This window comes from Suncus etruscus, chromosome 4 (assembly GCF_024139225.1).
Source record: "Suncus etruscus isolate mSunEtr1 chromosome 4, mSunEtr1.pri.cur, whole genome shotgun sequence".
Classification (NCBI taxonomy): Eukaryota; Metazoa; Chordata; class Mammalia; order Eulipotyphla; family Soricidae; genus Suncus; species Suncus etruscus.
The window spans coordinates 118,469,625-118,481,628 of record NC_064851.1 but is presented as its reverse complement, the minus strand read 5'-3'; the positions used below and the strand labels follow the sequence as shown (position 1 = coordinate 118,481,628).

The 12,004-nt window shown below is 47.5% G+C and overlaps 1 protein-coding gene across 1 annotated transcript in view; it reads right to left on the bottom strand.

Moving 5' to 3' along the window:
* The window catches only part of SH3RF1 (SH3 domain containing ring finger 1), a 189,987-nt gene extending 179,220 nt beyond the window's left edge, over nt 1–10,767 (bottom strand). The window contains exons 1-2 of the mRNA XM_049771292.1: nt 10,736–10,767; nt 8,537–9,012 (exon numbers count right to left, since the gene is read on the bottom strand). Of these exons, the coding sequence (XP_049627249.1) occupies nt 8,537–8,929 (393 nt within the window). The 5' untranslated portion in view covers nt 8,930–9,012; nt 10,736–10,767. The remainder of the gene's footprint in view (nt 1–8,536; nt 9,013–10,735) is intronic.
* Nucleotides 10,768–12,004: the final 1,237 nt, after the last annotated feature.

Here is a 12,004-nt window from a genome sequence, read left to right as displayed (position 1 = left end):
CTTGCTGCAGCAGACCCAAGTTCGATCCCCAACACTCCAGGTGGTCCCCTACACTAACAGGAGTAATGCTCAGAGCAGAGTCAGGAATAAGCGCTGAACAAATTCTGGTATGTCCCAAAACAAACAAACAAATGAATGCTGTTAAACACTTCCCCATGTTACCTCCCCAGAAGCTACTACCACCTCCTCCCATCCAGAAATTAACAGGTGCTGCTAGAAGCAAGGATTAAGGGGGCCACAAAAGGTTGCTGTGAATTCGGAGTTTCTTTTTAAGATTACTATCCGCAGAAACATCTGAAAATTTCAGCAAAGAGTAGAGAGTGCTGAGCCAGATGAAGGAGCTCTGCAGGGAGTCTCTGCAAGCACCTCAGGGCACAATGTTGCTATGAAAATGAAGCTTTGTCTGACCTCTGACCTCACTACTCCCAGTTGCTTTATTTCTATTTCAGGTGCAAGTACTCTGTGTTATTCTATGTACAGGTTTTCCCCACACCTACAAAGAACCACATTCCTATTGGGTATGACTTGGTGGGCAAATTTTAGGGTCTGGGATACTCCAAAATGACTCCAGATTCATTAATGGATACAGCATTCCCAGATCTTAAATAACTTACCAGGGGCTGTAGGACATTTGCTTTGCACGTGGCCTACCCAGGTTTGATCCCCAGAATCCCATATGGACCCCCAAGCCTGCCAGGAGTGATTTCTGATTGCAGAGCCAGGAGTAATACCCAAGTGCCTTTGGATGTAACCCAAAAACAAACAAAAAAGCAAGACAGAAAAAAACCTGACCTACCAAAACAAACTTTCTATTTTTTTTTTTTTTTTTTGGTTTTTTGGGCCACACCCGGCGGTGCTCAGGGGTTACTCCTAGCTGTCTGCTCAGAAATAGCTCCTGGCAGGCACGGGGGACCATATGGAACACCGGGATTCGAACCAACCACCTTAGGTTCTGGATTGGCTGCTTGCAAGGCAAACACTGCTGTGCTATCTCTCCGGGCCCCAAAAGAAACCTTCTGCCTTCAGATGAGTGGAGGGGAAAAAATTGTAGACTCTGTTAGTATACTATTGCATATCCAGGTGAAGAATCTTGCTACACAATGAATCACAAAGTTCTTTCCCTTCTGGCCAGAAATATAAAGGCTTCCTAAGTATTGTCTCCTGCTTGCGTAAACATGTTAAGGCAATGAATGATATGTTCATACAGACTGAGCTCCTGGCTGGAGTAGAAACAGCAGACAAATGGGCACAAGTGGGAAATAAGGAAACATGGTCATTCAAAGGGCAACCAAGTGCTCTTCGAATGTGGGAGGCAAAAGGCTGGATGGAGGCTGGATGGGGGAAAGGAGCTTGCCCTGGCACCCTATAAGGTCCTTTGAAAACTTTTTGAGTGATCCCTTAGCACTCCCTGAGCACAGAGCCAGGAGTAAGCCCTAGGAACCATTAAATGTGGCCCCAAAATAAAATCAAACAAATTCTTGAGAGGCTGTCCAGAAAGCTCAAAGGGACAGAGTATAAGCCTTCTTTGCACACAATCCTGAATTTGATCCCCAATACTATGTATCCCTTTCTCCCCCCCCCCCCCATGCCTGTAAATGTGGCTCCAATGACACACAGTACTGTCACCCTGTGTCATCCAGCACTGGGGAGGCTTATATTAAATACAAGAGCCACTATGTGCTCCTTTCCTAAAATCAGCCATTAGTGTCCCCCACAGACAACACTGTATTCACCCCATTGCCAAGCCTCAGTCTGGAGGCCCCCCTATTGGGACTGACTCAGAAACCAAAGACCTGGGATAAGGCTGACGAGAACCACAGACAGAGATGAGAATGAAGGGCCTGACCAGCTCGACTCTTCCACCCACCACAGTCCTCTGCAGACATCAAGTCTACCCCAGAAAAATGCCATGGGAAAAGTCTTGCATGGGTCCAGGAAAGACTAACAGATGCCCGTACCCATGGGGGAGGCCAGTGTTGGTCAGTCAGCATCAGTACCCCTCCCTCCCACAGCAAAGCACATGCTTGCCACCTCAGGTCACCCCATCATTACTCCATCCTCTCTGCACAGGCTGTTCAGACACTGCCCTGGGTTCATCACACCTGCATAGTCTTACCTATGGGCTTCTCTTTTGCTTCCTTCCTGTATTTCATCTCCAGCACAGAGAAAGCCTTTTCCCATAGGACATGCGGATGGGACAGCACCATCCAGGGTATAGATGGCAGCAGGTTTGGGCACTGGTGAGAGATGCATCCATGCTCAGGACCCAAGCATGCTCTAGGCCTGGCTCCCCAAACCTACCTGAAACCAGCCAACTGCAACTGCCTCCTCTACCCTGCCTGGCGGTGCCCCTCTGGGCTTTCTGGTGAACCTCTTCAGGTCCCTGACACTGTCTAAGACAGCAACTTCTCCAGACTCCACTCACACACTAGTGCAAAAGCAGAAAGTCTCTGCAAACAGGCTTCTAACCTCCAGCCCAGCATGGGGAGATAGGAGTTTGCTGGGTAAGACAGGATCTCAAACCAGCAGCTTTTACACAAGAGTTTCCTTCACTCTGCAGATAGAAGTTCAAGATCAGGGTATCAGCACGACTTGTTTCCCGTCCTCTTGGTTTGAAGACGGATGTCTTCTCCAGCAACCCTTGCTTTGTGTCCTTCTGGGTCTTTTTATTATTTATTTTAATTTTTTTAGTTTAAGGGCCACACCTGGCAGTGTTCAGGGTTTACTTCTAGCACTGAGCTCAGGGATTCCTCCTGGCAGGCTCAGGGAATCATCAGAAATGTCGGAGATTGAAACTGAGTATATCATATGTAAAGCAAACACTGTACTATCAATCTAGCACCTGTTATTTTTTTTTTTAGCCTTCCTAGTCTTAAATTTGCTCTTTTTTAAATTTTGCTCTGTTTCTTAGCCCACATTATGTGATACTCAGAGGTTACTTATTCCTGGTTCTGTGCTCTGTGGGGACATTAATTGGTGCCTGGGATAGAACATGGGTAAATCTCATGCTTAACCTTTTCTTTGTACTGGGACACCAGTCAAACTGTGGATTAGGAAAACAGGAATTAAACTTATGGACTCGAGAGGACAGAATTCAGTCAATAATGGCACCAGGGAAGAGAGAGAAGAAGGTGTGAACGCAGCTATGGAGAAAAGACACTTCTGGGGCCAGATCGATAGAATAGGTCAGTTTGTTGACTCAACAACAAATGGTCAACCTGTGTTCAAGCCCCAGGATGCCTCCGAACTTCATCAGGAGTGATCCCTGAGCCCAGAGGCAGGAATAAACCCTGAGAAATGTCAGACGTGGCTCCCCCAAAAAGAGTTTCACGCGTGTGCTTCCACCTCTAGAATTTCCTTTGTCTCAATCTGCTACACACACATTCCAAACCCACGTATACTATGAGTTTTGCTGATTGTCTGAGCCCCAGTAATCTGCCTCTGTAACATACATGCTAGCCACACTGCTTATGTTGGTTCGGATCACAGCTGGCCTGAGCCCATGTGACCTGCTCTCCGTGTCTTCTGTATCACTGGACTTGAGGCCTCATCTGGAGCATGCGTCCTATCAGAAGCCTAGTCATGCTTATCGTCCACCACAAACAGATCCACGCACAACACACTGGAGTCCTTTAGCCTCTCCCCAGTTTCCATACAACATAACATGCTCAATCTCATACCTGTATAGTGCGTATGGAATCACTGTCTCTCCTCCCCATGACAGACCATGGACCCTTAGGTTCAGAAGCAAATTCTGTGCTCTGGGGTTGCCCATCACTGCCTATACAGAACCAGGACAATGCCAGGTACCTGGTAAGTGCCCAATATATGTCAGAAAAAGAAAAGGAAACCTGAACTTGATGTATAATCAATTTTGGCTGATTAAAAACTGGCTCTGAAGCACAAGCAGTGGGAAATTACTGAGCAATAATGTCTGACAAGAATCACACATGGGGAGCCCCGTGTGTGACATTGAGCAATGTGTCTTACAAGTGTAAAAGCTGCAAGTTCAGCTCCCAGCACTGCCACATGTGCTAAGCATCATCCCAATGGCACTGCTGAGCATCAACCACAATGCCAAGCACTGCAAAAGATTTCCAGGCACACCAGGTGTGCACAAGCGCTGCAACCAAAGGGGTGGGTACACCACCCCCTTACAAACATAGCCGAAGACCATGCAAGCAAGTTCAGAAGAGCACCCTCCAAGGGCACTGCAACCAGAATGGGCACACATATAACTAAAGAAGGGGTGCAACCCCAGCTAGTGTACAAGCACCACAATTAAAGGAGTAAAACCCTGAGCGAGCACTGTGGCACAACCAAATGCATAACCCTCAGCCAAGCACAACTAAATATGCAAGAAAAATGACCAGTCATATGTGTGACCTCAGGCCAACACAGCAGTGAAGGGAAGGAAAGAGGCAGAAGAGTGACTGGCACAGATCTTCGTCTTAAAGTAATGGAAACATCCAACTACTACTGTACTCACTCATAATTCTATGGGAATTACTTAAGCATATGTTAGAGAGAGGTGTGTGTGCATTTATACAGAGAGGATGTGTGTGTGTGTGTGTGTGTGTGTGTGTGTGTATAAAATTAAAATCTCAAGGCTTGACTTTGACTAAGCCCAAGAAATTATTTTCTGGAGGTAAAGAACTGATGGATTTCCACTGTGATTCCAACCCAACATGATTTTCATTTTGTTTCTCATATTGGACAGGAAACGAAAATTCTGGGAACAAGATGTGTGTCACACATTGGAAATGCTCGTATCTGTTGATAATGCTCAGTATTCCTCAGCTGAATGCATGGAAGCCACATGGCCACAAGCTAATGGAACAGAGAACATAACGAAAGCAACCGAAGCAACATTCCACATGTTATCACTTTCAGCTCTGCAGAACATGTGGAAACGGGCTCACGCACCACTTGGTGGTGTCAGAACATCTAAGGGAGGAGGATGCACGTTTGGGATTTATTACGGTCACTCAGCTCAGGGAAGTGTCCAAAGGAGAACATTACATCCTCCAGATGGCTAGACTTGCCAGATTTCTGACTTTTTTTTTTAAAGGGAGTCTTTTCTGAGATGTATTTAATTTTCAGATGTTTGGGCTATATGTTCAGCCCTGATTGTTCCGAATTCTTGAAAGATTATTATTATATTGTAGCAAAAGCTTAAAGGCACTAGACACTGCAAATTAGAAATTATTTAGCTTAGGAAAAACACTGCTCTTTTTGTGAGGATTTGTCTGCATCAATTCAGACCACTGAATAACTACCTTCTGGCCCTATGTGCTTTATGCCTCCCCCCTCTGTTACAGACACTTTTGTCCATATCAGAGTTTCAAGGCTTAAGAAATTCACCTGGACTTTAAGGCAAGAAATTGATCTCACTCTAAAAAGACTATAAAAATTGTTCACTAAATTGGGAACATTCATCAACCCAGAAAAGTAATAGTAGCTTGATCAAAATCACAAAATTATGTATGTATGTGTGTATATATATATATGCAAAGCTCAGTTTGGGAAATTTAGCAGTTTAAATACACATTCCAAGATTGCATACAGGCAAGTTCCAATATTAGAAAAGTTCAACCCCAGAGAATATGTTAGTTAAAATGCTTGAGTCCTCTTCCTAAATTACTTTTGTTTTTGTTTTTGTTTTTGGGCTACACCTGGTGAGGCTCAGAAGTTACTCCTGACTGTGCACTCAGAAATCACTCCTGCCTTGGGGGACCATATAGGATGCCGGGGAATCAAACCACAGTCCATCCTAGGTTAGCATGTGCAAGGCAAATGCCCTACTGGTTGTGCCACCACTCTGGCCCCTTAAATTCCCTTTTATCAGTAACCAATCATTAGCTATATGACTCACAACAAATAAGCTAATGTGTCAACAACTTAAAATACATTCATTTATACCACTATGTCTTCTTTAATTAACAAGGAAGCAAAATCACTCTAAAGCAAATCTACCTCTTCATTCAGCTAAGCAAACTTGGAGCAGATATCTCTGAAATGATGAACTTGATCACTGGCTCTGAGGTTAAAATATCTCAAGAACCTGGATAGTGGGACCAGAGTGATAACACAGCAGTAGGGTGTTTGCCTTGCACGCAGTCGACCCAGGACAGACCCAGGTTCAATTTCCGGCAACGCATATGGTCCCCCTAGCCTTGCAGGAGCAATTTCTGAGTGCAGAGCTAGGTGTAACCCCTAAGTACTACTGGATGTGGCTCAAAAACAAAACAAAACAAATGAACAAAAAAAAAAAAGTTCCATTAAATAAAGGAAATCTAAGCAAAGTACTAAAAGCATAGTAATTTCACATGTGGGTTTTAAGTCCAGAAAGCAAACTTATAAACACAAAGTCCTCATACCTTACATTTATTTTGGTTTCGCTTTACTTTGGGATCCCACCCAGTGATAGTCAAGGGCTACATCTGGCTATGTGCTCAGGACGACCCCTGGCAGTGCTTTGTGGATTATGCGGTGCCAGGAAGCAAACCAAGTTGGTAGAATACAAGGTAAGTACCTTTGCCCATGTACTATCTATCCAACCAGACTCAGACATTTTAAAAACATTTAAATTTTAATATCGATCAAAAAATATGATAAATTAGTAATAAAACTTTTCTAGTAACTTAGATTCTTTTACACACCTAGTGATGGGGGCCAGAGCAATAGCACAGCATTTGCCTTGCACACGGCTGACCCAGGTTTGACCCTAGGCTCCCACATGGTCTCCAGAGCCTGCCAGTGATTATTTCTGAGCACAGAGCCAAGAGTAACCTTTGAGCACTGCCGGGTATGGCCAAAAAAAAAAAAAAAAAAAAAAACCCACACCTAGTGATAATAATACATTGCATATTTTGTAAAAGATAACTTGAAAAAAAAGCAAGGGGATAGTCATCAGATTATCAGTTACTCCATTGGTACTGTCTGATATTCATTCACCTGTGAATTTACGCTACCCAATGCTAATCCAATGGCGGTGCCTACAGGAAGTGGAAGACATCAATACTGAATGTTTATCAAATATTTGGAGAAAAATAATTCTTACTTAGAGAAAAAGATCTTTAAAAGCAGATGTCACCAAAATGACCAACTATCAAAATTATTTCTTCCAAAAACAATGGAATTGTATTCATTATCTGATGTCCTCAACAACTATTCTGTGATTTTATTTGGTTGGTTGATTTTGGTTTCTGGGGCCAAACCCAGTGATGTTACTTCTAGTTCTGAGTGCAGGGATCACATCTGGCAGGGCTCAAGGAACCATATGGGATTCTGGGGATGGAAGCAGGGTCAGTTCTATGCAAATCAAACCTCTTATTTGAGTCCCAAACTGTTTTTTTACAAAAAAAAAAAATACATCAAGTTTTACTAAGGTGCCATCACCCACACACAAAATTTACATTAACCCAGAATACCCTGACTTCTAAGGATTTAAGTTGCAACAACTGCCCCAACTCAAGTTATGGAGAAAGAATATAGTGCAAGGCATTTGTCTAGCATGATGGCCCAGTTGGAAACTTGGCACCACCAGGAATAGCCCCAGAGCACCACTAGACATGCCCCACACCCCACCCCCAATTAGTTCAGCTCAAACACAAAACTCAAGAATTCATTTTCGGAGCCGGGCGGTGGCGCTAGAGGCAAGGTGCCTGCCTTGCCTGCGCTAGCCTTGGATGGACCGCGGTTCGATCCCCCGGCGTCCCATATGGTCCCCCAAGCCAGGAGCGACTTCTGAGCGCATAGCCAAGAGTAACCCCTGAGCATCACCGGGTGTGGCCCAAAAAAAAAAAAAAAAGAATTCATTTTCATGGAAACATTTCATCTCACTCCTTGTAAAACCATCATAAAGCTCAATTCTCTATCTGCACTCTCCTAGCGGACTACTAAATGACACTGCGTTGCCACAGCAACAGAACTCTGCTACCTGTGGCCATGATTTGTTAAGAATCCCTCCAACCAGTAAACTCTGTGCTGTGCATTCAGAAAACCAATTAGAATGGTTCCAAGCAACACAAAAAGCAGAGCTTGATTTCCTACTTAAGATGTAATGACATACATATTTATTATACATATACATATATGGATGGACACATGAGAGAATTATGGCTCTTCTGACTCCATCAAAAAGGTAAAACCATATACAATTTTCATTTTAAAGTGAGCACACATTTCCCCAAAAAAGCTATGTATTATTAGATTTGATTGAATAATTGCTGCCTATTTCCCAAAATGAATCTCAAAAGGTACTAGATTGGAGAGATTTTTAGAAAAAAAAGGAAAAGAATGTACTACTTATAACCAATCTCATTCCAAAAAGCAAAAACTATATATATATTTGTGTGAATATATACATACCTACCTACATGTATAACATATACAGAGACATGGCATCACTTCCTATCTGTTCCAGGAAGCCTAGCGTCTTGAGCAATAAGCTGATTGTGAAAAATCAAGCTCAGAACAAAGGGTCAATATGGTTCTCCCCACATCTGGCCCACTGCTCTTTCATGCTACTTACCCGCACCGGGGGGCTCCAGGCTTGCACCCGAGGCTGATGTCCACCGTGGGAGATCTGCAGATCTTTGGAGCTGCAATTAGCTACCGTGCTGCTCTGCACCCTTAATGCATTTGTGCAATTGGTCCCAGCGCCCCCACCTGGGCCAGGTTTCCAAGGCCTCTGCTTGATGCCATCCAGGAGTCTGACCAGCAGGATGTTACTTGGAAGCTCCTCCACGCCAGAGCCCACCAAAGTCCTGCACTCAGGACATCTCAGTTCATTTCGGGAACCGACAATCCCCAATAAGCAGCGTTTGCAAAACGTGTGCTGGCAAGGCAAGACCTTTGCAGAAGCATCCAGCCGCTCCAGACACACTGGGCACTCCAGAAGATCCAACAAGGCCGACTCGTCCATCTTTCTCTAGCTGACTTGAGAAATGTTTGTCGTCATGTGCATCCCTTAAAGTGATTCATGTAACATCCATTTCAGACTTTGCTCTGGAGTCAAGGAAGAGGAAGAATTTAAAATTTTTATTAAAAAAAAAATAGGGCAAAATTAATGCTGTTTTCTGAGGGGAAAAGATTCAAGAACCAAAAATTACCCCAAAGGTGGTCTCTCTGAATAGCAGAGCTTGGTTTTGCAATGGAATTCCTCAGCTCCCAAAGACAACAACTGAAAACAAAATAAGCTTTTTTTAAACAATTGGAAATCACCCCTAAAGATATCTGCGAGTACACTGTGTAGAAATAAGTACCACGTACTGTTCAGGATTCCTGCAATAAACAGGATTTATGAAATGCAATAAAGGGCATAATGCAATCAAGCTCACGGGGTGATATTAGCTGCCTTAATAAGCAACTCCTCAACTCAGATGAGAGGCTACACAGAAGCAATTGAAAGTTTCCTCTACCTGAAATGATTCCGAAATCCAACTACGTTTCCAGTTTTTGAAGCCATTCCAGGGCTGAAGGAATCCAGCTTCATATGATCGCTTGTGGTAAATGATCCCAATATTAAATACATATGTTCCTTCCCTGGTCTTAAAAATAGCACTGTTTCATCTTGCTCAACTGAAAATGCGCTGAAGGTTGACAATTCTAAAAAGACCCCCGCTAAAGATGTGCTTGAAAGCGGCTGAAACATAAAAAGCACCCGGCAGGGCCACGCTTGGCAAACTCTGAAACGGATTTCTGAACGGCCTGTCCTTAATCCCATTCAGAAAAATCTGGCAAAATTATCACCGAAAGAATTTGACAAAGGAATGCTGGATTGAAATCTGGGAGCATAATGCGAAAATGGGGCCATTCAGGGAAAAAAGAAGAAGGGGAAGAAAGAAAAAAAAAAAAAAGGCATTTAAGCCAGAGGGGACTGCGCCACTCTCCCCCACCCCGCCCGCTCCCCAAATTAATGTGAATGCGGTTGCCTAGGAGAAAAGGGGGTTCAAAGGTTTGCATGGAAGCATTAACAGCTGTTCTTGACAGAGTCGGGGCGTGTGGGGGGGCGCCCCTCTCGCACGCGGTCATACCAAGCACAGGTACTCTGGGGTTCCTGCCACAGGAGGTGCCACCGACCCCTGGGGGGGACCCCAGGAGGTCTTGGGGTCAGAGCAGGGGGGGTATCGGGATGGGAATGGGGATCCCCGGACAACAGAGAGCGTCCCGGATCAGGTCGGATCGGGTCAAGCCGGGCACCGGGTCCCCCCAACACACACGCCCGCTGGAAGTTTGCAAGGACTTTCAAGTCATCGATGGCCCTCCTCGCCAGCACACCCCCAATTCGCCAATTCGGGGGGGGGGCACAAAGTGTGCCCCGAAGAAAGATAGTCTAACCTAACGCCTGCAGCGCTGAAGCTGGAGTCCCCGGAGAGACTTAGGGGTGCATGGAGGGGGACACCGTGGAGAATTGGGGGGCACCCCAATCCGCCAATTCGGGGCCAGGGGTGTGGGGGCGCCCCACGAAGTGTGCCCCGGAGAAAGACAGTCTAACGCCCGCGGCGCTGAAGCTGGAGTCCCCGGAGAGACTTAGGGGTGCATGGAGAGGGAAGCCGTGGAGAATCGGGGGTGCCCAAGAGCTTCCCTGCCTGCAGCCAAGAAGCAGCGAGCGAGGCCGTGGCGGGCTCTGCTCCGGCAGGTCCCCGCGGGGACAGAGGGCTCCAGATCCCCGGGGCGCTGCTGGGGGGTGCCCGCATGGACGGGCATGGGGAGGAAGCCCGCGTCCTACCTGGCGCCCCGGCTTCCTCCTCTTTGTTCCCGGTCCCCCCGCAGCAGCAGCAGCAGCGGCAGCGGCAGCGGCAGCGGCAGCAAGCAGCAGCAGCGGCCGATGCAGATGCGGCCCGGGAGAGTGTGACGCGGCGCGGCCGCCGGAGACGCGTCTCTGCTGCCCCCCGCGCGCGCTCCGTCGCTCTCTCTCTCCCTCGCTCGCCCCGCAGCCGCCGCCTCCCACTAGCCCGGCCCAGGAGGGCGGAGGAAGCCGCGGAGGCCGGGCGACAGCGCCCCCCGCCAGCAGCCGCGGGGTGCAGCGCTCGGGCGGGCCGGCGGGCGGGCGGCGGCCTGGGCGGGCTGGGGCGGCCCCGAGGGGGTGTGCGGACTTAGGGGGGGCCGCGATCGGGACGGCGCCGGCGGGGCCCAGACGCCTGCCCCTGGGGCAGGGCCGACGTAGCGTGGGGGAGCGGCAGGGCGGGCGCCCCGATCCTTGGCCTCGGCGGGGCGCGGCGGGGCGCGGCGGCCCAGGACCGGCTCCTCCCTCCTGGGGTCCCTGGAAAGGGCGGGAACGCGTTGCTCCCCCTAAGCTGGGCTGGGCTGCAAGGAGAGAGAGAGACTGAGAACCAAAGGGTTCTTGAGACTCCCCGAGAAGATCCGAGCTGGACACGTGCAAGCAGCACGCACCCCCAAACCCGGTTCCTCCAGGCTCGGCACCCCCATTCTGCAGCACCCTGATTCCTGCCTGCCCCCCTCCCAGGACGCACATCCCTAGACCCTTGATCTCTAAACGGAGTAGAATAGAAACTGGGGAAACTGGATAGAAACTGGGGGGGGGGGGGTTTTCAGAGTATGACCTGGAGAAACTGGCACCCCCCTATTTCACCACTACCACCCCCGCTGGCCCCGGCGCCTCTTTTATCGGCGCCGGGGAGGCAGCCGGGCCCCCTCGCTCTAATCTTTGTTTCTCTTGCCGCGGGCGCACACCTGTAAAGTCTGCATTGGAGGGTGGAGGGAAAACTGTCCCTGGGTTTGAAGGTTGGTTTATCAGGGACTCAGGTTGCAGAGGAGAAAATAAGTGATAACTTGAGGCTATTTATTTGGTCTCCAAAACATCATGATTTTATTGGCAGGTGGCCGCCACTACTCACCTCAACTCCCTCTCCCTTAAATGTGTGCAGGAAGGAAGCAACAAGACGGGTTACAGGTTTAGTCCACCCCCTAGTTGATGTTGGAAGGGGAATTTATATTAGTTACTTCTTTCCTCACAGGGTCACAGCTAAAACCATTG